The 27,253-nt window shown below is 27.6% G+C and overlaps 2 protein-coding genes across 3 annotated transcripts in view; one reads left to right on the forward strand and one right to left on the reverse strand.

Moving 5' to 3' along the window:
- The window catches only part of LOC107447954 (DNA polymerase theta), a 42,772-nt gene extending 24,669 nt beyond the window's left edge, over window positions 1-18,103 (reverse strand). Inside the window, exons 1-13 of one of the 2 annotated variants that reach the window (XM_043041353.2) lie at window positions 18,022-18,103; window positions 17,310-17,519; window positions 16,988-17,039; window positions 14,713-14,770; window positions 13,664-13,941; window positions 12,005-12,161; window positions 8,835-8,931; window positions 8,390-8,751; window positions 7,087-7,242; window positions 6,700-6,912; window positions 4,118-4,257; window positions 3,850-4,039; window positions 1,489-1,640 (exon numbers count right to left, since the gene is read on the reverse strand). In XM_043041353.2, the coding sequence (XP_042897287.1) occupies window positions 1,489-1,640; window positions 3,850-4,039; window positions 4,118-4,257; window positions 6,700-6,912; window positions 7,087-7,242; window positions 8,390-8,751; window positions 8,835-8,931; window positions 12,005-12,161; window positions 13,664-13,941; window positions 14,713-14,770; window positions 16,988-17,039; window positions 17,310-17,519; window positions 18,022-18,029 (2,073 nt within the window). In that variant the 5' untranslated portion in view covers window positions 18,030-18,103. Of the gene's footprint in view, window positions 1-1,488; window positions 1,641-3,849; window positions 4,040-4,117; window positions 4,258-6,699; window positions 6,913-7,086; window positions 7,243-8,389; window positions 8,752-8,834; window positions 8,932-12,004; window positions 12,162-13,663; window positions 13,942-14,712; window positions 14,771-16,987; window positions 17,040-17,309; window positions 17,520-18,021 lie in introns of those variants that run through there. The other variant, XM_016063006.4, reaches the window with a different exon arrangement.
- A 120-nt stretch (window positions 18,104-18,223) lies between these two features.
- On the forward strand, window positions 18,224-19,128 carry LOC107447957 (exosome component 1 Csl4). Its single transcript, XM_016063008.4, has one exon. The coding sequence runs from the start codon at window positions 18,401-18,403 to the stop codon at window positions 19,025-19,027; it is 627 nt and encodes a 208-aa protein (XP_015918494.1). The 5' UTR covers window positions 18,224-18,400; the 3' UTR covers window positions 19,028-19,128.
- The last annotated feature ends 8,125 nt before the right edge of the window (window positions 19,129-27,253 follow it).

A 27,253-nucleotide genomic window follows, 5' to 3' on the forward strand; every position in this document is an offset into this window, starting at 1 on the left:
AACTAAGCAGCAAATTTTTTCCATAGACTTTGTGTTGAAGAAAACCCTTCAGAGAGACCATTAAAACCTCTCCCAGCGATCTGGCAAACCTTTGTACCAAATGTGGGAAACATCAAATAAAGAAACATAAAAAATTAACAAAACAAATTAGTAAATTTAAAATATTGTGAGTGGCTCTTACTTATAAAGCTTTTTTAAAAGATCTCTGAAAAAGATCAACAAATGTTGAGTATAAGAGAATAAGTAGTTAGAGAGCATTAAAAAGAATGATATCAATGATTTATTTTTAAAGTTGAAAGTTAAATTGGAAAGAAGAAAAAAAACTTTCAAGCGAACAAACTTCTACTAACAACTACTACTACTACTACTTCAACAAACACTTGAACTAACTACTACTTCTTCTAAACTTTTTAAAGCTAATTTTTCTGACATAAAATTATATCTAAACTTAAACAAAAAACATATTTGTTTATTTATTTAAAATAGTTCTATCACTCATAATTGGTAAATTTATTTTTACTCATAATTATGGGTCATTTTTATTGACGCAAAGTTTTATTCATCAATCCGGTGTTCATAATTTCAACACAAGTGGTATTCCTGCACAAGAAAAATGACAGTGACTAAAATTAAAATCGTCTGCAAAAAATCATGTACCTTCAATAACATTTTGAAGACAAAGGAGGTAATCCCAAAGAACAACCAACCTCCATTAATGACCATTTTACTGTGGAACAGAGAGTGGTCGCTCCCGAGAGGTCTCACTGCATTATCCCTTTTTTGCGTATAATAGTAAAAAGTTTTATTTTAGTATATTACATTTTGCAGATTTCTGCCTTTTTTATTCTTCATTACTTTGCTTTCAGCAAAGTATGAATTGGATATATGAATTAACTATACAAAAAAGCTATCAAACTGAGGCAATTTCTGGTCAAATTTTAGCTCAACTAACCGAAGGCGAAGATTTAAGTGTGTTCCTTTCTTCCCAAAGGCTATTTTCTATGTATTATTTGTAAAACTGAAATGAAAAAAATATAGAGAGCACAGATTAAAATTATTTGTTTGATATTTATGCACCAGTTTCACCTGAACTGCCCCTTTCAGGGTTTTGAAATAGAAAATAAAGGTTGATTAGATAATTTAGGTGACTCACAACTGCTTCCAAATTTTTTCGCTAGTACATTAGTACTTAGAACTCCATACTTGGTATGCGTTGGTCTTAAAAATAACCAGATTGCAAAGATCAGCCTATACAGTTACGGAAGATAGTTCTCTCTAATGAGAAATAATCTTGTCAAATTTTGTTAAAAACATCAGAAAATTAGTATTTCAGAAAAATTTATTCACATTTTTTTCTTCAAATCAATGCTATAAGCAAAAATATATTTCAAAAAGATAATTTTATAGACACAAGTCAATAAAAAAATTTTCAGTGAAGTTTGTAAAGCTATTTCAAATATTTAATATGAGAAAATAATTTCAAATTACCTCATATAAAATATGTAAATCATTTTCTAAAACAAAATTTCGACGAGCCAATTGTAATTCTTTTAAAATTCTCAAAGCATCATCAGGTGAAAAACCAGAAGCAAGCATAGCCATTCCAAGTTGACTTGGTTTGTATGTTATTTTTGTTAAACCTATAAAATAAATAATAAATCTACTTTGCGGTTACAGAATATTCCTTCGCATACAGAGCCGGATTATACCTTTCGTAAGCCCTGGGCATAGCCGTTTTTTGGGCCCTCCCCTCCTTCCCTCTTTTCAAAAATGGAAATCGACAGCATAATACAAGATTTCGTTGAATCCAAAAATCGCAAAAAAAGTAATATATCAGATCATAAGAATCTGCAAAATAATTTATTACCGAAAAATATTATATTTTTATTTGATATTTTTATTTGTATCTTCATAATTTTGTGCAAAATACACTTGCTGTTTTTAAAGTTAAATTATTTTTGTCAAAAAAATTTTTTCTCCCAAGTTTTTCGCAGGCCTTAGGCACGTGCCTAGTGTGCCTACAGGTTAATCCGACCCTGTTTGCATAACATTCTTTTAAAATGATTACATAAAAAGTAAAAACAAAAATTTAAAAGTTAGCATCATTTCAAGAAAAAAATTTTGTCTCATTATTTTAAATTCAAAATCTAACATAGTGTTTTTAATTAATATTAAACTAAGGGGAATTGCTAACCCATGTCATAATGAAAAAAACTAAGGCGTCATTTTTGAAAAATAAGCATTAAAAGAGCATTACTAATTGAGTGAGCACAGTACATAAAACTGTTCAAAACTGCTTTAACATTTAAACACCATTTAGTAACTTGGCTGCTTTTTAGGCTTTCAACAAAGTTATAAATTAGAAATTTCAGTTTCAGAATTCGCAATTATTTACATTTTTAAGTAATCATGGCTTAGAAATGGTAATAGATAAAGGTTAAAATTTCGGACCTACATTTATCTTCATTGAGTAAATCTACATTTATCTTCATTGAGTAAACAAGTTCACAAATTTTAAGCATGAAGACAGTAATGTTAAAAGTTATCAAGGTTACTTGATATACTGAAAATATAAATTCTAGATATTTAATATTAATCTTTTACACAGATATTGCTTGGATAATGCAGACTTTGTAGTGGGCTAAAGAGAAAATCGGGACTAAATTTTTCAAAAAATTCAAGACAAAAATGAGGACATTTATTGAATAGATTACTTTTTAAAAGACAAATGACAAATTAAAAAAAGTATAATTTGCTCTGCTTGAGTATTAAAATATAAGTATAAAGGCAAATTTTATTATAATAAAATATACTATTAATTTCAGAACAACTTTGTTTAGAAGAGAATGTCTTAACAGTTTTCAGTATAATTTTATTAATAGAACACTGAACAACTCACAATAGATCAACATGCAGAAATTTTTTATATTACTATTGCATTAAAAATTAACCATTTATTAGTTAATTAGTTAATGCTCTCTCATACCAATAAAAAAAAATTTTGCCATCAAATTTAAGACTTACTTAATAATTTTAAGTGGGAATTCAATAATCTTAAAACAAAAGCATGGGGAACATATTGCCTAATATTTTTGCAGAAAAGTAATTTGGTGGATATCATTTAAAAATTCTATGACATTATTTTATTGTTCACAATCATTTTTAAAATCTGATGACAGAGGCAAATCGATAATTGTAAACTAAGAAACAAAACTCAACAAGTTTATGCTACTGCATTTGCTGAAAATATTAATAAGCTTATGATCCTTGAATGAATCAACATAAAAATTTCATAATAATTAATTGTTAATGGAGTTTCTTTCTCATACAATTACCGAAAATGTCTGAAACAATGAATTCTGTAGGTAAATCTTTATGCTTGAAACTTGTATATAATTATTAGACGGTCGACTTACAATTTTCACAAACATTGTTAATGAAATTAAAAATATGGTGCATCAAAAATTAAAATTTTTCAATTTCTTAAATTGACTACTTCAAAATTACATTTTTATTACGATTACGTTTTTCGACAGGCAACGGCAATAATTCTTTTAAACTATTTTTAATTAGTAATACAAAGATTCTTTTAGTCAATGAACAAGTTGATTAATAAAAGGCTTCCTTAAATGATATCCTTTTTACAAGCAAAAATATTTGAAGAATATCAAAAATATAATACCTTCACAAGTTTAAAACTAGACAAATTTTATTAAACAATTACAAGCAAGTCTTTTTTTTTTGAAAAAATAATTTTTTTAAACATTTTTAATTAAAATAATCAAGGGAGTATGATGTAACAAAGGTGTACAAATTAGAGGTTTCAATACTAATAAAACTTTTAATTACCATTCCCTAAATCTTCATGTTTAAAAATTATATCATTATCAACAAGATAATTTAAACATTTATCAATTGAACTTTCCAATGTGTTATCAGTGCTATCCTCACTTTCTTTCGCAATTGCAGCACACAACAATGTACAAGATGCATACTGTAGCACTTCATCACGAGTGCTTGCTACCCCACTTGCAATTACCTAATAAGAAAAAAAAGTTAAGTAATATGCAACAGTTCACTTTGAGAAAAAGGCAACAAAATAAAAGGTAAAACTTACTTCAATTAATGCACGTTTTAAGCTTGAATGCAAAGAATTTTGTGCAGAGATAAGACAAGATCTGACTGGCCTCAATTCTGAGCTGACTAATGAAAGTGCTACTTTTTTTTCTGCTTCTTTGCACAATAAAATGCTTTCCCCTAAAAATAAGGAAATCAGGAAAAAATGATTTTTTTCTTGACTGTGAATTAGGGTGTTTCAGGGTGGCCACTCAAATCAGATTTCAAAATTCCCTGATTTTTCCAGGATTTCCAGTGAAAATCTTAAAATTTTCAGGTCAGCGTGCTATTTTTTTAAATCATTAATTGTAGGTGGGTACAAAAAAAGTGTCAATATTATGAAGTATTTTATTTAAAATGCTATTCTCAATATATCATATTGAATGGATGTGAAGAAAATATGTTTACTATTGCAGAATATTTTGTTTTTAATGAATAAAATTTTTTTTAAATTGTTAAGTAGTTTTTGCACAAAATGTACCAAATAGCAAGTACAGAGTGACCCTTGGATAAGTACTGTTAAAAACCCTTGGATAAGTACTGTTAAAAAACCTTGGATAAGTACTGTTAAAAAACCTTGGATAAGTACTATTAAAAAACCTAGGATAAGTACTGTTTAAAATATTTTCATTAAGTAAAAGAAAATATTCCCTGGGATTATACACCAAAAAAATTCTATATTTATTTAAATTTCAATATAGAGCCATTTTATACTGTATTTGATCCAAACAGTGCCCTTTATAAAATACATTGATATAATTTTCTTTAAACCACTATCCAAAGTCAAATGTTTAAATAATGCTGTTTGTTTTGAATTAGCATTATTATTTTAAGAGATAAAGGCAAAATTGTCAAATTTCTTGTTACATATTCTATAGAAAAACATATTTTTTCGTATTAGAAATATTTAAAGAATTTCAATCTAACCACATGGTTTCTTAGTTTAGATTAGTCAATTGTTTTTGTCTTTACAATTGGGTAATTCAATGGTGTCGAACATGGAAATTAAAAACAGAAGCAAATATTACCCTTCTTCCACCTTCACCACAATCTTTGCCTTTCCTAAACTGCAGTCCCATAGTCTCCAAAGAAGTCAAAGGTTTCTACAATCCTTTTGCAACCAAGGGAGAAATTTATGTGGTACTCTAGTTTAACAGGGTTATAATGAAACAAATTTTGATGCAAGCAAAGTATTGCTAAGTTAATGACATTTCAACTGTTTGACAATACATTTCAGTCTAAAAAATGGGGGTATAATGGATAAAATAATTTAAATTAAGAAAATTAGTAAATAATTTAAATGAGTGAAAGTGAAAAAAATATTGCACAAAAAATTTCCAGCTTTTCGCTAAAATTCCCTGATTCTTCCAGGTTTCTATCCAAATTTCCCTGATTTTTCCAGGTTTTTTCCAGTACAAAAAAATTCCCAGATAATTCCAGGTGGGTGGCCACCTTGAATATATAGCTGATTAACTTTTATGAGTTTTAAATCAGTTAATTTACTAAAAAAATAGGTTAACATGATAAAATTTTTCAAGTTGAAGAAATATTTAAAATGAAAAGACTAACTGTAATCATTAGTAGTTTTTGATAACATGCCACAAGTACCAATAAAACTTTTGTTCAGGTCTTAGATGTAAGGAAAAATTTGCATGTAAAGAAATCAACTATTGTTGAAACACTGCACATATAAACCTTTTCAATTACTAGGGTGAACTATTTTTGTTTGAGATCATGATTGTAATCTACTTGACATGAATGAAATAAGGAAAGACTGTTTTTTGATTAAGTCTTTTTTCTCTTACTAAACTTAGAAATTATTTTAATCAAAAGAAATTTTTTTCTCTTTCCTTTTTTGTAAATATGCAAGCATCACAAAATAAATGTTTGTCTTCTTATAAACTTTACACAAGAGTTTAAGTGCTATTTAAATGTAATTAATTTGATCTTGAATTTCAAGATGAATGTATGAAAGGATACTCCTGCCAAATGCATGTATGCATTTAAGATGCATCTTCTTCCTCTTTATAAATTACTTTATTCCTTTAAGACATCATCCATTCATCGTTGCGGTCTGCCTCTTAGCCTAGTACATATCAGCAATGCAAGGCCTTTACCACCCGGCTGTCATGTGATCTCTCTATGTGACCAAGCTACAAAAGCCTCTGTGCTTTGATGAATTTTGCAATGTTTTTAAGCTTGATCAGAGTTTCCAGTTCATCGCTACTTAATATTCTCCAATAATTATTAGTTAACTGAGCTATAAATTTTCTAAGTATTTTGTGTTCAAAAATTAGTAAATTATTTATATTTTTTTGTGCCAAAGTTTGCCTTGCAGCCATATATTTCCTATGCTAATACATTTCATATGCCAAAATTTCAAATGAATTGAGATATGATAAACTCTTAGATTTTAACTGCTGCTTTTATTCTGAATTCCTCAAAAGTAAATAAAAATTTTACACACCATGAAAAAATGAATTTCAAGCTTTGACAACAAAAGAACCAACTTTTCAATAAGGAGTTAACAATTAATGAAGAAAAAAAAAAGGTTATCAAGAAGAAAAAAAATTGCTAAGATACCTTCTTCATCAATTCCTTTCCTACCAGCTCTTCCAACCATTTGCTTGTAGCTTAATACATCAATTGGAGAGCCACAGAACAGAGGTGAACGAATTATAACTCTCCTGGCCGGAAGATTGACGCCTGAGGATAAAGTTGAAGTTGCAACCAAAACTTTTATAATACCTTGCCTAAAACCACCTTCGACAATATCTCGTTCATCAAATGTTAATCCTTAAAAAAAAAAAAAAATCAATAACTTTTTTATAATAATTTTCCTAAACAAATACATAAAGACTGCTCCAAAACCACTACCCTTAATATATGTTTTCTTGAAAACCTTTTTAAAATATGCAATCATAGCGCAGAAACAAATATTTAAGTACGGAAAAAACAAAATCTGATTACCTGCATGATGGTAAGCCACTCCAAATGGCACTGTTAAACGAAGTACAGAATCCAGACCAGCAGGTGAACTTTTAAGCTGTTGTAAAATATCATTCAATGGAGGTCCTTTTAAATACTCCCTTAATTTTTTGCCCATATTTTCCTTCTGTGGATTATCTATAAAAATTGAACAATTAAGAATGGTAAAAAAAAAAAAATATTTAAAAAAAAAGTGTTTCATGTATTTAAATAACTGGATGATAAATTGGCTCAAAATGTGCAATTCAAATATCACAAGGCTTGAAATAAACTATTGTTGGTTAGTTAAAGTCCACCAAAATGTGAGAAGGGCCACCATAAAATTATCATCAATGGTCCTCTAGACTAGCAAACAATGCAAAGGAATACTATGTCAATCAGCATATTTCAGGATAATTGAGATATTACTATAGCTGCCAACATGGATAGGAAAAAATCCAGTAGATTTTACGAAATAATATAAATTTCATGATAATTGTTGATATAACTGAATATTTTACACATAGGGTATTTTAAGGATTTTTACAGTCATCAAAATAGAAAAATTGCAATATTTTCTAGTTACGATTGACATTAAACATACTTGAAATGTTATGCATTATGCTTACTCACAATTTCGAATATTAATAAGCATTTAATTTATCAAAGAGAGTTAAAAATTTTTTTTAATTAATTCGAAGAGAGAGTTCTGAATAAAAATAAACTGAACATTTTTGAACAAAAAATGTTTTGAACTGATTTCCATAAATGAGGTTCGTTTCATTATGTATTAGTAATACTTATTTAAATACTTTAGCAAGCAATAATCAGTACAAAAATTCTATTTAAATAGATATTTTTTTTAAGGAAACTCACTCAATTTTAGAAAATTTGACCCGAAAAAAAGGAGAATTTTAATTAAACCAGTAGACCAGGAGAAACTGTCAAAATCCAGTAGTCTACTGAAAAATCTAGTAGAGTTGGCAGCTATGTATTACAGATTCATTGTACTATAATTTTGCATTCAAAATAAATTTATTAAACTTTTTTTTTAAATCATACTAATACTTGTAAACATACCAGTGAAAATGTATGTAGGCTAGTTATATTTTATAATTACTAATTCTATGATTCAGTGTTTAAATTTTCTTAATTTACACTCTTGATATATCTACATGGCTACTAATTCAGGATTTTGTAATTCTGTTATTTATTGTAATTATTTTTAATTTTAGTACTACTGTCATTGATAGTACACAGGAACATAATTATTGTAAAATTAATATTTATAAACATTATAACTTACCATCAGATGTAGCAGATGGTCGTCCAATGTTAAAAATTGCTTTTGCAATACTAGTAGCAAGATTTTCACACCAATTCTTTGAAGGACAAAATATTAATACTCCATGGCCAGCAGCAATTGTTTCAAGAGCAAAATAAACAGAATGGTCAGAATCACCTGCAAAATGTAAGCTCCCAGGATTCAACTCTCGACACACCTCTTTAGTTTTAGCATCATAAATAACATTGCCAACTTTAAATCTCTCTTGCAAAGGGACTGGTCTAAAATCCGTACGATATAGCTCAGAATTGAGCCAAAATGCTAAAACGTCTAAATTAGGCAATGTAGCACTCATTCCAATGATTTGAATACTTATGTTATTCCTAAAACAATTAAAATTGTAGCAATTAAAAATAGACGATTAATAAGTATTATATGGAAAAATATTTTAAATATGTCTCCTTACTTCTTACAATTGTATAAAAGCTTGGTGAGCAATAGTTCTAAAAGGTAGCCTCTACCATAGTCTCCTAGCATATGTAACTCATCCACAACTAGAATGCCTAAAAAATTATAAAATGACGAATGTTAAGCTAAGCACAATAAAAAAATATTTCAGAGTGAGAATATTAGAAAAATATATTTTCACAGTTGTTCTTTTTCATATATATTTTAGAAAGGATAGAAATTGTGCAGTTAAAAAGTATTAGCATGAAATGTTTGAAAAAATTTAAGTTTCTGAATTCTTTTTCGTAAAAAAGAAAAAAATAAACATCCTAACACAATAAAGAAAAACTGGTTAAAGTAATAAAATGTTTCTCTTTTCCTTCACTGAAAAATAAAGCTATTTCATCAGTTTTTTTACTCATATTTTAATAATATAAATTTAAATTGCATTAAAGCTATTTTCCTAACAAGCGTATTTTATTTTTAATGGCAAAAATGTATGTAAATTACAAATTTTTGCAAAAAATGGGAATTTGTTTTCATTATAACTTTTTCTTTTATTGGTTTGTAAAGTCAAATTGATTTTGAAACATAACATTGTATGAGATGAAGTATAATAACTAGAATAGAATATTAAATTTAATTATTTAAAATGCTATAAAAGAAACGGAATTTTGCTGTTAAAGGACTTCCTGGTTTTTTTTAGCCCTATTTTGTGAAACTTTAGACATAATTTGGGAAAATTAAAAATTATATTAAAAAAATCAAGACAAAAATACAGCAAAGTAAGAAAATATTTTCAAAAATTGTCACTACAAGTAAAAATCATTCATGACTGGTAAATTTCTACATATTTTTCCCCATATATTCAAAAATGATTTTGCTATTGTAAAATTTTGGGATTAAAACTATTAAAATTTAAAAATATGCAAAAATCATTGTCCATAGTTAAGTTTAAACTTGAATTTAATAAAAACATGCATTTAACAGTTCTAGCACTAAAAGTTATTTTCATTATGAGAGCATTTCAACTAGGTCATACAGAAAAAGTTTCACAGAGAAAAAAAATAAAGGTCTGTTAGAATGAATTTACAATAATATTTAAGATAATGTTTGAATGCTTAGAATAATGTCCGAATTTAAACTGTAAAGTTTATAGAGGGAGAGCATCATCGTTTCATTTTAAAAAACTGCGAAAAAAAGCCCATTTTGATATGACGTAAGCGACCAGTTAGGCATACCACATCGCACTATCTGACAAAATATGTGTTACCTATTTGCAGAAGATAGCTAGTGGAAAAGCTCATCTTTTCCATAGATTGCAATGAGAACAGGGTTTGCATAGTAATACCGCCCTTTCTTCCACCTCAATTAAGGAATGAGCAGCTGGCGTTTCGGGATCTCGGCATGCTATCTGCCATGAATGAGGAGGAAAAGCGCTCTTCTTACAAACCGGTTGGGAAGCGAATTTTTCTATTACGTCGTAATAGCAATCTGCAGGAGGGTTCCATTATAAATCGAAATGCATAATTGACCCGGGATTCATCGTTTTATATGAGGATACAAAAAAACAATTTAGGAGACGGAGAGGAGAATTTTAGAACTTTGTGAAGGGGCCACTAAACGATAGTAAATTTGCAATGAACAGACACCTGGTTGTAAAGTAAAGAATAGCGGACAGAAATTCTGTCATTAAAAAAAAAAATCATAATTTTTAAATTTTATATTTTAAATCTTTAATAGATATTTTGAAACACAAATGCTTAAAATCATTGAACAATACTTCATTGCCGAAACAATATATGCAGTAACTTTTACAATGCTGTAACTTAAGTCAAAGCTATTGGATTATTTATCTTGATGCTCTAATCTTGTTTTATTCATATAAATGTTGATTCCCTTGTTATCAAGGTTATGTTCTCACTACCTTTCCATATTGCACATAAATGCATTTTACCCCGATTTGCAGTGCCCCTATGGTTAGCCCCTATGGTTTTTTTCTAGTTTTGTTTTTTCTCTTTTTTCTTCATTGATGACGTTTGGATTTCTAGTTTTGTTTCCCACTTTTATTTTCCATTTCCCATTGGCAACTTTATGTTTCACATTTCAAATCACTTTTTTTTTCATTCATGCCACCTATCAAGTCTTGAAAATGAACATCTTTTTTATTTTCAGCACTTGAAACATGCTTTGATTGTTATTTCCAATTTGAATGTTTTTGAAGCAAATGAAGTTTTTCATCAGGTAACAAAACACTGCAGTTTTTAACTTTATAAATATAAGAGGAAAGAAATTTTTTCGTATCATGAGCTTTATGAGAACATTTGAAGTCCAGTTTTCAATTGATAGTTAGATTTTGTAGATTTAAAAAAAAGTTAGATAATGATGCCTCGTTTGTTCACATTCCCACAAAAATCCTCCAAAACTGTAAATGAGTTATTTCAAGTGCAAGGATTATAATAAAGGGCTGTATGTCGATCCCTGTTTTCAAACAAAAAAAGAATTTTAAGCAACCGATTTAGGTGATCAAAACCTATTAAGTTGCCTGTAAAACTCTGGCCTTAGGCGTAAAAATATATTTATACAAGAAAAAAATTGAGTAAATACAGTATGAAAATCAAAAATACGTATACAGCATATGTTGTTTACCCACATTAATCAAGAATCTCTTCATATTTTGATAATTTCATAGATTTAGACTTAAAAAAAAAAAAAAAAAAACTTTGGCCTTAGGTAGGTGTTAAAGAGACTGACCACCTCAACAATAAGCATACATTCACAATCCCCATTGTGAAAGTGTTAAATTAATCTTGTAAAATAGCTTGATTTTTTCTACTGTTACAATAAAACAGGAAAAATAAAAACAATAAATAAAAGATGAAACCCTATTCATTCATCAATTCAAAATATTTTGAGAGTTTGAAAAACTTAATTGCAAAAATTTCAAGTACCTTTCAAGTGTACAAATAATATGCAAGCTTATAATGCCTTCTTGCTTATAATTCGTATTTGCATGCTTATAATGCATTTCAAATAACATATTAATAACAATATACAATAACAATATTGAAAAAAATTTCATACTTAAAACATATTTAATACTGTTCTGGACAATTTAACATTATAATTACAGATACAAACATATAAATCTGCCAATACATAAAATATTATAATCGAAGAATACAATACCGAGTTCATTCAAACGCTTTTCTTCCATAAGTCTGTTAACAAGATTGTTAGCTTTTTCAATGGTACAAATTGCAATATCCACTGATTTAAAACCACCGGGAGGATTGTGAGCACCCATATAACCGTCAACAACAATGCCAGCATTTTGAAACATATCCTAAAGATATTAATTAAATAAATAATAATCAAATAAATGAAAAATAAATATCTAAAAAGCAGTACATGAATGATTCACTTAAAATCAATCGTAGATTTTCTTTAGACACAATTTTATACTAAAGAAACAGTTTTCAAGTATGACATATTTAAAAAAACAAAAGTACTTTTACATGGTGGAAATATAAAACTTAAAATTTTAATGCTGAAACGGCTATATGGCATAAACTTCTTCAAAGAAAATAAACAAAAAATTTAATTCTACAAAAATACATCAGGCAGATAAAGCATTATTTGAATGGAGTAAATAATCTAAATGTATATGAATATGTATTTACAATGAAATAGAAAATCATTTGAGCAATTAAGAGAAAAAATAAGGTGTCCAATGTACTTAACTATTTCTATGTATATAATACATTTTCAATAATTAAGGCTTTCACAATATTTTTAGGTGTCTTTGTAAGGTTCATGGTTCATTTTTTTTCATGAACCATGATTGCTAATTAAATAAACTAATAAAATTTCTCGACTTTTCAAGAGTATTTTAAGAAGATTTCAGTCCACAGTAATATGTGTATATAGGCCATGCCAAGGACAAAACTACAGTCCCACGCAAAAATAAATATTTGCTTATTATTTATCTCATGTGACTAAAATAAAAAAAATTACATTAGCACAAGGATAAAAAAGCAGAATAGCAAAAACTACATTATAAAAATAAATGAATCGTAATTAATGAAGCACTAAGCTGACAATGGTCACGTTAAACTTACTGATTTTCAGAGTTCAGAGCTTTAATTTTAAATTTTAAAAAAAATATATATCCAAGATTTTCCAACTGCTGAGTTAATTTTTCAAGTCTCTGAAGAATAGCCCGGCAAACTTGTTGTATAGCTTAACCAATATATATATATATATATACACACACCAGTGTCTCGAAAATGGCGAACAATCTGAAAAATCAATTAAACAAATGGAAGGTAATAGAAACATATGGTTACAGCATTCTTTTTAGGAAACAAGTTAATTTTTCTCATTAAATTTAAAAAATAAGACACACATTTCCATTCAAGACCAATTGAAAAAGCCATTAAAACTATGTTTTTGCCACACATTTAAAAAAACATAGTTTTAATAGTTTATTCAGACAGTTCCAAATGAAATACTTACATGAGCATCTGTAAGTTTTGTTTTTGGCTGCACTTCATTGTTACTAAATATGATAGTTATCTTAAACATGTAATTTTATAGTTTTTTTTCTTTCCAATTTCAATTCAAAGTGCCATCTTTTGATGAACTTTGGATCTACTTTCAAACTTTATGACAAAAAATTAACTGGTTTACTAAACAGACTGTAGCAAAATATATATTTTTCAAAAAAAAATTATTCTTTAAATTTTGAATAGTTTTGAAGGCAGACAGAAAAGAAGACACATTTTTATAACTTATAACATATTGTTAAAATCAAATGAATAATTAAAAAAATAATAATAAATTTACCTGGAAATAATGAACTTTTTCTCTTACAACAGAAACAAAAGGCAGAATCATTATAGCTTTCTTTTTAGTTTCTGTAACGTTTTTAAGCATCAAAATTTCAGCAACTAATGTTTTCCCAGCACTGGTAGGAGCAGAAAACACTAGATTTTTGCCATTTAATACTCCTTTCATAGATAAACACTCATACTGCCATTGAAACATTGTTTCAATATTCTTCTGTTTATAAGCCTCCACAATAGTAATTGGCAGTCTCCATTTCGACAGATTGCAGTAATTTTCTAAATTGAAAAATATTTCGTAACTATATGCCTGGTGACATGAAATAAGATATATTGCATAAATTTTTTGTTTTTTCTATAAGGTCAATTAGGGCACAATTTTTAATAACATTTTTTAAAAGAAATGGAAAAAATAGATTAATGTTTAAATACACAGAAACTTAATTATTTTAGACATTATTTGAATAATTTATGCAAACCTGTAGTACAATTTAAACTTAATTTAAAAATACTATTATTTTTTAGTGAATGATTTCACATGGTAATTTGATTTTTAGATAGAGGGAATTATGTTTTTTATTTATTTTAAAAATCTTATTCAAATGTTTGTTAAAAAAATTAAATATCAAAAACCTCTAATGAAATAAAAAAAAGAATGCATGGATTTTTTTCTCCAAAAATAAATTTTTTGACACATTTAAAATATTTGACAGCAAAAATTGACTTGTGTTTGTTCAGGAAAAGAAGCAATATGTTTTGCATCTCAAAATCAATTTATACTAACGGTTAATATAAAAAAAATTTTGCTCTTAATATAATTGATTTTCTCAATTATTACCACACGAATATTTTTCCCAAAATCAGTTTCTTACGAAATATAACCATAAGAAACAGTAAAACAATACACGTTTGTTGCTAAATTATAAAAATTTAGAAATTAATATTTTTACAAAAATTTATTATTCAATAACAACAATCTAAATAGTAAAAATTTTTAAAAATTTAATACTGTTCTATAAAAATTGTTGCAGCTTCAAAATTATAACATACCATCCAATGTAGACATATTTGCATCTTCTTGCACAGAATCTTTTGTAAACGATTCGACCTGGTGAGAGTTTTCTGATATTAAAATATATTGCAAAACTCATGAAAATATTACAACAAATCATTTTATACACACATAGTAAATCTTCACAACTCTATTAAATTCATTCGAAAATGTTAGTTCATTTTATGACAATACTGCATTAAAAAGTCCATCCCTTTTATTGTCTAATTAGTAAAAGAAAAAAAAAGAAGCTCTTTAACGAATAAAGACTTTGAGACATTCGACTGAGCTAACATTTAATACTTCTCAGTTTCACATACTATCGCAGTGTTTTCACTACAGCGCGAGAATCTCGCATATTTTTTTCTTTTCTCATATTAAAAAATTATTACCGCGAGAAATTCGCGCATTCTATAAACCAATTTCAAAATTCGCTAATTTCTTGCATTTTGAAAAAAATTTCTCATTGCGCCATTTAGAATGAAATCCGTTTCACTTTTCTTCCTGGATCTTTTATTATTTTCAACATCTGCCCCATTATCTAGCTTCGCTATTTACCAGTATTGTTCAGAACCTTTAAGAACACCATCCCTCGGAACCTCTTTCAGAACGCATTTCTCTGCAGTTTTGTGTTTACCGTAGGTAAAGTTTCTCCGTGTAAGAAGTTTAAACCTTTTGCGCATTAATGTAAGATGGACAAATACCTTGTAAAGGCAATATCTTCTACTCCGAAACGGACAAATGAAAATGAAACAAATGTGGGTAGNGATGCTCATTTGAGTAACCTAATGAGAATAGCTGATGAAAAAGTAGATGTAGAACATTTTGCATATGATGATGCAGCAAAAATATTCAATCCTTAAAAATTAGAAGATGTTAAAAATGTATTATAATTAAAGAAATGATTTTTTTTTCAAGTCTCTTTGTTTTTTTTTTTTTTTTTTTAATTTTTAGATATCTCACCCTGTGTTTGAGAAAGGTTGAGAAATTCTCACCCATTTTTTTTCTGCGATGAAAACACTGTATCGTTATTAAGAGTTTCATAGTAAAAAAAAATTCTGATCACTTTAATTAGAATTTATAAATAAGAAACAAGCTTTTTTAATACAACAAAATACCGCTTATTTGCTCTTTATTTTTACATTCTTTTTCACTCCAGTTAATTCTTAATCTATGCAATGTTAAAAAAGTTCACTAATACACACACACGTATATATATATATATATATATATATNATATATATATTAGTTAAATAATGTTTTTTTTTAAATAGTTTTTAAGTACATTATCTTGGATTCAAAAAATTCTAAGTAAGGTTCTGAAAAAGAATCCACCTCAAGAAATATAGATATATTTTACTATAATGTCTACCATCCATCTTCACGAAAGAATAGTAAACATTTATGTTGTCAAGAAATAAAGATATGATTTTTTTTACATTTGTAACAAACTTTTTATTTTCAATTTTATTTACATTTACTGATATTGTTTTCTGTATCAATAATATTAAATATCCTACTACACTATCAGTCTTATTATATTTAGGATGAATTTCTATTAATTTGCATAATTTCTAGTCATATGTCATCTCATATGTTGATTCATAATGATCTCCTGCAGGAGGTATAAATAGGGGTTTATTGTAGTTCTAAAACAAATATAACTAATTTAATAGCTATAGTATCTAAACAGTTTGAGAATATATTTGAGAAAATATTAAAGAGAAACTCCGATGGCTTTAATATTACTAAAGAAATTTCACAAAAAAAGAATAACTTGAAAACTGGTGAACAAAAAACTAGTTGAAGTATTTACTTATATTTTGTTTTTATTATAAAAAGTGTAAAAGGAAAGAGAAACTTCAAGCATTTTTTAAAACAAAAACATACAAAAAAATAAATAAAATAAGTAACTTAAATAGAAAGAAAGAAATTATACAGAAATATTCTAAGATGTAGCTGAAATAAAGATATTACAGCAAATGAAATGAAAAAAGTTTCATATTGATACCTGCACCAGATATTTGTGACAACAGGGCAGAGGCATGTAAGAAACTTAAAAATAATAATCACAGGAGAGGTAGCTACCCAAGGACAAACCACAACATATTTATTTTAAAAAAATTTGCAAGCACAGAAACCAAAAATTCTTTGGTGTTTTGACAATGATAGTCGAAGCAAATAAGTGCCAATACAGAAGGAAAGAATTTACTTATTTATCAAACTTTTTTTTTATTAAAAAAATATCAATACAATAAGGAATCAACAACATACTCGATCAACCGTTGAAATTTTCTGTTTTCGGCTGTCATATTTTTGTTTAAGTCTGAAAATAAAATCAAAAGTATATTTATTAGGTATATTTGGAAGAAACTGGTTAGTACAGTATTAGATGATAAATTTTGATCATTTGAATAAAGAATCAAATTTTTATAACAAATACTCTTGTGCTTTTGGTTTTAAAAATTCATATTACACATTTACTGTTTGCAAATACTGATAAAAAAAATAACTAAACTAAATATTGATAAAATAATAATACATGTTTAAGGTTAAATATCCAGTTTAGTCTTAATTCTGATTTGGATAATTTTACCTTTGAGAACGACGAATGAAGGTTTCTTCGTCGGAAGAAGACATGATCGGTTTATCCGATACAGATTTCATTAGAGATGGTCTCTTTTGTGCAACAAGTATTATGCTCTCAGAGTTTGTTAATGACAAGTCAATCTGCTCTTTAAAACTTTTATTCTTTATTACTCGCTTTTTTATTTTCCACTCTTGAGTTAGTTTCTTCATAATGGATCTAAATAAATAGAAATTAAGTCAAAAAATCGAAAGTATAAATATATTTATATACGTTATTCAAGTAACATTGTTTACAATTCCCCATAAAAAAAAAATATTTAAGAAACCACAACGGAAAGTTTGTATGTGAAATAATATATGCTCTATTTTCAAATAAAATGATTTTGAAAAATCTTAATAACCATTTCATTGCAAAAATAAATAAATAGTCATAAAAAAGTAAAGAAAGTTATTGACTATATACAATAAATTTTTCATCAACTTAATCATAAATTTTTGATTTTATAATTAAAATGAGTACAAAAAAAACTTTTAAATAGCAATTATTGTCAGAATTTATTGATCCCTAATAGATTCAGTAGTTTAGGTAGAGACTTTGCTTTATTATTTTTCTAATTATTTGGAAATGGAAAGAGCGAATTTGTTTATCTGAAAACATAACATTAAAAATTATGGTGAAATTTGTGTGAGAGGTATGTAAAGCAAACTTTGCTTTATACTTAACCATGCCAGCTTTGAATTATAATATGAAATTACCATTCTTATGTTTAAATGATATCAAATTTTCGCGGTGCCCTGCCTGACTGCCAAAAACGTAAACAAATCAATTTATTTTGTTGCCAGTTTTATTGACGCAATAAAGTTAATATTTTATGGCAAATACATATATCGCATAGAGCTTCAAGCAACTATATTTAGTTTGCAAAAGAAATTTGTTTATTATCGACTCCTAACACAACACTTAAGTATATTTTGAATGCTGAATTATGCCATGAGTTAATCATAATTTGTATGAACTATTATATTTCTTCTGATTGATTATATTCAGAAATCATCAAAATCTGGAAAAGCATTTTTTTTCCTTCTAAACTTGTAATCATGCCTACTTTAAGTTCTGGCTCACTCGTAGTTCCAGGTCAATATTTATGTCCTTCTACCGAAAACTACACCGTAGGAGGTGGTACCTACCTTCGAGGTGATAGCATTTATTCTAGTTTAACTGGATTTCTTGATTTCAAAAATGACGATAAAGAAATTATCGTCGAGGTAAATAAAGGTTTTGAAAGAAGCATCGTTCCAGGAGTCGGTGATATAATCACCGCCAAAGTGACAAACATTCGAAGAAGGTATGCCAAATGTTCTATTCATTGTATTGAGGATACTGTTTTACCTGAACCGTTTCGTGGTATCTTGCGTAAAGAAGAGGTTAGAATGAAGGAACGTGATAAAGTTGAAATGTACAAATGTTATAGACCAGGAGACATTATTCTAGCCAAAGTGAGTTCCTTAGGAGCTATGCATTCTTACAATCTAACAACTGCTGAAGATGAGTTAGGTGTCTCGTTAGCTTTAAGTGAAGCAGGTGCAGAAATGATTCCAACTTCTTGGACTGAAATGATGTGTACAAAAACTTTTGCAAAAGAATCCAGAAAAGTAGCTAAAATAGTTCCTCAAAATTTCACGCAAAAGAACTTTGCTAAATTTCAGCAGGGAATGGATGTGTAATATTTGAATGTGTATAAAAGTATTTTGCTCATTAATATAATGACAAGTTCTCTTATACTTTGTTACTAGAGTTTACAAATAAATTCAAAAAGAAAAAAAAATACTATATTGTATTTATTGTTTTTCATTCTTGAAAGTTTAACATGATTTGCTGCAAATGACGGCTATAGCTGTAGAATTTTTGGTAATAAGTTGGCAAATCACTGCTATAGCCATCATTATAGTGTATCATCGCAATCAAAAAATCTCTCTTAGTGTATCCGTTAAATTAATTATCACTTCTTTTTAAAACCTAATTCCTATTTCTCAACATGAGATTCGTAGGAGAAATTATATCTTAAAAATTATCTAAAAAATTCTTGAAAATCTATAGCTGTAGAATTTTTGGTAATAAGTAAGCAAATCACTGCTATAGTAAAGTGACCACACGTCCCGATTTTGGCGGGACAGTCCCGCTTTTTGGTGGATTGTCCCGCAACCCACCGATTTTTTAAAATGTCCCACTTTTTAGAAAATATCTGCATTTCTTATTTTAAATGTACTGTAAAAATATATTACCTATTTATAAAGTATTATGGTGAATATAAAGAATTAAAAAATCAGGGGTTTGTCTAGGTTTTTGTAAAAGGTACCTATTTTGTGAAAATTTAGACATAATTTGTGAAAAATTAAAAAATCAATAGAAAAACATGGTTAAAATATAGATTTATCGTTTCTTAAGGGATACAAAAATAAAATTTTAAGAAAAAGTATTTTGTGAAACTACCGTTTTTCCTAAAGTTGAATTTGTGAAACTACCGTTTTACCTATAATTGAATTTGTGAAGGTACCGCTAAACGGTAGTAAATTCGGCCTGGACAGACCCCTGAAAATACATTTAAAAAAACATAAAATGCATGCAGAGTAAACTAAATTAGGCAATGTACCGAGTTAGATTTACTCGATGGTGTTCGATCACTGTCCTTACGTCTCAGCTTAATTGAGATAAGTGCGGACTGCCGTTAGACAGGGCAGTTTGTTGTTTTCAATTTGACGTTCGGTTTGACTCATTATTTGATTGACGAAGATAGTGGTAGAGCAATAGTCGCCACAACGTAACGGTCAATAAGGTAAAATTTAATACTCTCTTTTAGCCTTTGTAGTAAATTTTTTATTTGTTTCTAGTATTGACCCACAGAATAAAAGATGAGTAAAAAAAGAGAATGCAAGTTTAATGAAGAGCTAAGCCGAGAATTTCCATTTATTAAGAAAACCAAAATAGACTGTATGGTACGGTGTGATAAATGCAATGCTGAATTTTTGGTCTCACATGGTGGAAAAAACGATATTACTAAACATCTAGCGGCAAAGAGGCACAAAAGATTTTTGAATAATGCCCTTTGACCAATTCATGGGAAATATTTCACGGCATTTTAATAAATGATCCGAATCTATTGCTAAGTATTCACTCAGATCAAAAATATGACCGTGAAAGAAAATCATAATTTTTTTTAAATAATTTAATTTGATTAAAAATCATGATGTTCAAATTATTATTTTTTGCAAATATTTTAATAGTTACCAATAATTAATAATAAATACATTTTTGTACAAGTATATGAATGCATACAATAAAATATATATAACTAAATTGTAATTCTCATTTCATCCCATTTGTCCCGCTTTGTCTCAATGAAAATGTGGTCACTTTATGCTATAGCCATCATTATAGTGTTACCATCTCAAGGAAAAAATTTCTTATAGTGTATCCATTGATTATCACTTCCTTTTAAAAACTAATTCCAATTTCTCACCATCAGATTGGTAGGAGAAATTATATCTTAAAAAAATTATCTGAAAAATTCTTGAAGATAATCGATTGTGGAATGAAGGTCACAAAAGATTTAGACATCTTGGTCTTGCATATTTTAATTAATAAAGAAAAGAACATCCTTAGTATCAAATGTTCCAGTGCATTTATTTGTTAGTTTTTCAGTAATACATTAAAAAAAAAAAATGTAGAGTTTCAGATATCTATTGGTTTGTTTGTGCAGAGGGGGAAAAAATGGGGTGATCAAATGACGTTTCCAACCATCGAGAGTTTTCATGAAAAAACTAACAAAACATGATAATTTTCAATTTCAAAACATAAGGTTGATGCTCAATTTCATATTGCTGTACTAAAAAATTCAAGGATAAAAAAATATGTTTCTGATAGGACTGGGCTATAAATCGATACATCGGTTTAACGCCTGTATCGGCAGGCGTTAAACCGATCATTGCAGGCGTTAAGAGGCCGATACAGCGACTTTCGTTCCAGGCGATGCATCAGAAATCTGATTTAAGCCTTCGAGTAAAGAAGACGTACGATATAGCGATACAAGACACGCAAGGATCTCTTACGTTCGGATGCCAACTCGCGCTGGGGAAGACGATGTTCGTATCGTTATATTGAAACGGCCTTGATTGATGAGCGGTAGAATCAATTTTGAGAACATATATCGTGATCTCGCATGTTCGTTTCCGCACCCCTTAGTTTTTTTTTCTTTTCTTTGTCGCGACTTGATATCGTTTCTTGTAGATTATTTTAAGTGGAACTGACTTCGTTACCTTGTTCTGAACGTAATCTATTATTGAAAAGAATATATAAAGAAGTGTTTCTTAATTAATTAGGTAAATTCTTTTTTGAAACAAAACTTTCTTTTTTATTTTTAAATGTGAAAATTAATTTTGATATTATATGTTTAAGTATTATTTTACATTATTGAATTTATTACAAACGGAAATCTAATTTAAGGTGCCCATAAAGAATTAAATTAAAAAGGCTATTTTTAACTTTATTTTAATTTTTTAATAACTTTTCGGATAAAATAATAATTTAATGGGTTTTTATTACTGATTTTAAATTTATAAATCTTTAGTTGTTTTCATTTTTATAAATGAAACTATAACAAAACTTATTTTTCCTCTAACTTTGTTTATTCAAAAAAATTAAGAATGTTTGCGATTGCGACTTCTTTTTTTAAAATCATTTAGCACTTCGTTTTATTAAAGAGTAATCATGTTTTTTAATTTTCTGTCAATATTGTCAGTTGAATATATTATTGAATATCATAATTCTTTTGTTTTTATTTTTAAGAAATTAAACCTTACTTTGTTTTTTCGTTCAGAATTTGGTAATTATTCAATTTAACTTTATTATTTATGTGAAATAATAATGATAAAAAATAGTGTTGTTTTAAAAGTATTTTTTTTTTGTTTAATCTATTTAGCACTTTGTTTTAAGCATACAAATAATTTTCAACGAACTTATTTTTTAAATTTTCTTTCTATATTGTTAGGTAAATACATTGGTAAATTTCAATTTTATTCATTTTTTTATTATTTATTTTTAAACTAAGAAATCTTTCGTTATTTGCGCGATCATTTTTAGAAAGTATAACATTAATATCTTTCTTAAGCAAAACATATACATCAAATTCATAAATTGATTTAAATCAATCTGAGTATGAAGTTTTGATAGAAATCCGACTTTCTGCGCCTTATAAGCAAATGAATTTCAAAAATACTATATCGCGATGCAAAACTGATGATGCATCACAATATAAAATTTCTTATATCGCCCTGTCCTAGTTTCTGAGCATGGTTGTCAAATTTAAAGTGTCTGGCAATGTGTTAATAGATTTTTTATTCTGTTTTGATTCATTTTGCAAGTATTATAATGTGATCAGAGTTTTCATGTTTAAAATCAGAGCATATCACTGACATTTAAAGTAATACTATCTATCTTTGGAGGTTCAAATTATAATTGAATAAAAGAATTTTCATTTTCTCATGAAAAATATAACTAGCATAGGTCACTCACATTCCTTTTCCTCCAATTATACATATTTCATGAAATCATTGCAATTGTTATTATAATTTAGAAACAGCATAAATTAAATAAAATAATAATAATTCAGTTTTACCGTATCCTACTTTAGTTGAAAAAAATCTCAATGTTACGTAAGAAAACCAATGTTTCCAAAGTTTTAAAGAATCTTTGTTTATATTTTTCTTTTTTTGAAAGAACTTTAACAGAAAAGAGAAACTGTCCTCCCAAATGAGAGATGCCTAGTCAAAATTAAATCCTTGAATTAAATGCTCCAATTAGGATGTGAAATAGTATTCCTGTGTTTCTCTACAATCTGAAAAGATATTAATCAGGTAATTCTTCTTTCTTAATAACATTCAAGGCTTGAAATTAGCAGTGGTACATTGATCCGAAACTTCTAAAATTTTATTCAGACCGCCAAAATATTATCCCCTGACCATCAGTAAGGGATATTATGCTGTTTATGTTTCATGTTTTGGTTTTGTCACAATGTAGCATATTTCATCATAATTGTGACATTACACACTCTCTATGCTGTAAATTTTTGTTTAATTTACTTTATTAACTTTGTTTTTAAAAAATCTTGTGATTGATACACATATAAGCGGAAGAGTGAAAATGTAATGACTAGTAATATCTTTCAGTTACCGGTTCCTTGTGAGAGCAACTAAATTTTCAAAATATCTACAACTGACATTTTTACTATAAATCAATCAACAAATTTATACTACTATTAGTATTTATTTTCCTTTTCAATCAAAGTCTCCGAATTAGTATGTATTTATATTGGTATCAGATGAAATTCATTTTATAAAATTAAATTGTAATATTTTCTTATCTTATATTTTGCTACGGCTTTCTATTTTACAAACGTTAAAATTAATATTAAAAAAAAAGTACTAGAAATTTGTCTAGTGTGTTTTTAAAAGTTTTTGTTAATGAAACAAATAGTTCCTCTATGTTGATTTTATGTCTGACTGTCCCTTTACAAAACTACTCTTCTTGTTAAAGCTATTTGGAAGCTTATGAAGGATTTCAATTTCTGCATGCAAAATTGTCTTTAAAGAACTGGTAAAAAGTTTGAGTATAAGAATTAAAAATTTTACTTATTTTTTTTAAATCTCTTATGGAGTGGAAATCCTACTTCTCTCTGATTTGAATCACTTTTGCAAGGACAACAAGTTTCATTGCCTAACACTGCACTGCCACTAATTTTTTCAATTGACACTATATATTTTTTCCATAACCTATAGGCCACAATTTTTGACCCGTAACAAAACTAAGAGCAAGTAAGTAACCTGTAAGGAATCTGTAACAAAACTAAGAGCTGTAATTTTTTTTAAATTTGTAAATTATTTTTATTGTGACAAAAAAAACACTAATTTAATTCAAACTTTTTATTGAAAAATTCTAAGTAAATTTTGTCAAAATCTAATCAGTAGAAACCTAATTAAGGAACCATTTTATGAGAGAGTAACAACTAAATCAAAATTCCCTTACAAGTGTTTTTTGGGACTCACAAAGTGTTGTGTATGTTGATTTCTTTCATTGAACTACGAATAATTAATGCAGATTAATTTTGTGAACCTTTAGAGAAAGTCAAAGCAGCCTATCGGTTCAAGAGGCATAAAAAAGAGACGTTCTTTTGCAATAGAACAATGTGACATATAATAAAGTTGCAGTAACACAACAAAAGTTACAGGCATTACAATGGGAAACAGTTGAACATCCTCCGTGTAGCTCGGACATGGCACTTTCAGATTACCATTTGTTTGGACCCATTAAAAAAGCCTTGGGTGGCGAGAGATTTTCATCCCATGAAGAAGCACAATTGGTTCACTACGCAGCCTACTTCTTTCTATGGCACCAAATTAAAAACCTTCCAAAACGTTGGAAAAAGTGGGTAGAAGTTCATACAAAATTATGTAAAAAAAATAAAAAAATTTATATTTTTTGTAAGTAATATTTGTAATATTTAGTTATTAAAGTTGTCTTATTAATATCTGAACCACCCTCGTACAAATTATGATTCAGAACAATGTAAAAGGGTATAAATAATTCTTATATTGTGACATTCACTTTTTCTTAGCTTTATTTCGGTTATTTTCCTCATGAAACGAAACATAAATCTTTACAAAGAAATAGAAGGAGGGAAATTCAAAAGACTTATAATGTGCAAATCTGATTTTAAAATGGGATCTATTTAGCTCAACAGTTTTCTTAAAACATCTAATGAGACCTTAAATTTGAAAGGGTTAACTGATTAAAAGTTCCTATAAATTTAGTTTGCAAAAAAGGCAACCTCATCCATTATTACAATCAATAAAAAGAGTAAAATAATAATGTTTAAAAAAAAAATTTTTTTTGTTGCTACAAACCAAGTTTTTAAGCTTGAAGCGCTGATTGAAGATATTAAATGTAAAGTTGAATATTTTGCACCATTTACAGGGATCATAAATTTTGTATGTTTTCGGAAAGATTAAGAATGTTGGATATTTTGATATCATTCAACATAATGGATAAAAAAAGTTAGCATCAATTGATAAATATTTTCAGGCACAATATAAACGCTAGACTATACGAACTCCATTTTTATGTACAGTGTACCAAAAGAAAAGGACCGCCCTGAATAACTTTTGATCTAATGATCGGATCTTCATGTTCTCGGACTCGATCTTAACGGCTCAAGGGGGTGACCTCAAATATGCTAATTTATTAGTGCAGACGATAGTTTAAGTTACAAAATCAGACACAAAAACATACTTTCTCTGAATAAACATATCTTTAAATTTTGCACACAGTTATAAAATTCGTTTATCCAAAGATAATTCCTTGCAAAAAATAACTCTTAGTAAATATTTAATATGTTTTTTATTATTTTCTTTAACAACGGTCGAACAAATTTTGAATTGCTAAATGCATAATTTTTTGCATCGTTTAAAGGAAAATAATTTTATACGGCAAAATACAAAATTTGTTTCAAAATTGGTTGAATAGTCCCAGAGAAATTGAATTTTAAAAAAGTCAGACAATTAGAATTCGATTTTTCAGTAACTATATTCAACCGATTTCGCTCAAACTTGCATTTTGCCAAAAATGACATACTTTGAAATGATGTAAAAAATTGTATACCTTACAATTCAAAATTTTTCGACTATTATTTAATAGGATAATGAAAAATAATAAATATTTACTAAAATTTATTTTTTGAAAGGAATTATCTTTGGATAAACGAATTTTATAACTGTGTGCAATTTTTTTTAAAATTTGCATAAAATGTTATCAAGATATAGCGAAATACGCAAAAAGTAAAATTAATATTAAGGGGTCCAAATTTTGAATCGCTCTTCTGACTAAACTATGGGGATAATCTTTTCCAGAGTGCTGCTTCCCCCTATATTTTGGGGGTCAGAAATCCAAATCTGTGGGGAAAAAAAGGTATGTTTATTCAGAGAAAGTACATTTTTGTGTTTTATGTCGCAACTTAAAATATCGTCTGCACTAATTAATTACCATATTTGATAACCATTAACATTAACCCCCTCGAACCATTAACATTGTGTCTAAGAATGTGCAAAATCTGATCCTTAGATCAAAAGTTATTCTGGGTTGTCTTGTTTTTTATTTTGTGCCCAGTACATTCGATATATAAATTTTGCATTTAACAGAATTTCGATTCTCAAATATTTTATTGAATATGTTTTTTTTGTAGTCACAAAAAAAAATAGGTTTAATCTCAAGTGTTATGACTTTTTTTTTAACCAAAAATTCAAAATGAGACAAATTCTCATTTCATTTCATTATAATATTCAAGCATAAAAGACAGTTTTTCTACTTTTTCATAGTTCAGTTCGGATTGAATTAATCTAATGCTTGAAAATATTCTTTTTACTACAAAAGAAGATTAGTAAATAATTGAAAAAGAAAGTCAATTTCAAAAGAAGATTAGTAAATAATTGAAGAAGAAATCAAATTTCAAAAGAAGATTAGTAAATAATTGAAAAAGAAAGTCAATTTCAAAAGAAGATTAGTAAATAATTGAGTAATTTGAGATGTAATGTTTTTCATTTCAAGCTTATTTTCTATCAATTTTTTTATTTATTTATCTATTATTTTTTTGGTGTTTAGATTGGAAGGTAGCTTAATTAAATTATAGGTAAGAGGTACAATCCATTATGTAATATTTAAATAAAATAGTGTTATATACATATAACCTTTTAAACTATTTATCTAGATTTGTTTTTTAATAGAAAACTTTATCTCAATGACTGAAAATATCATGATATTCGTTGTATGATATTATGATGTGTCTTCTACGAACCCTCGTGCTGACACCCTTAAATTAGATATGTATTTTTGTTTCGAGAAGTATA

The sequence above is a fragment of the Parasteatoda tepidariorum genome, chromosome 1 (assembly GCF_043381705.1).
Source record: "Parasteatoda tepidariorum isolate YZ-2023 chromosome 1, CAS_Ptep_4.0, whole genome shotgun sequence".
Lineage (NCBI taxonomy): Eukaryota > Metazoa > Arthropoda > Arachnida > Araneae > Theridiidae > Parasteatoda > Parasteatoda tepidariorum.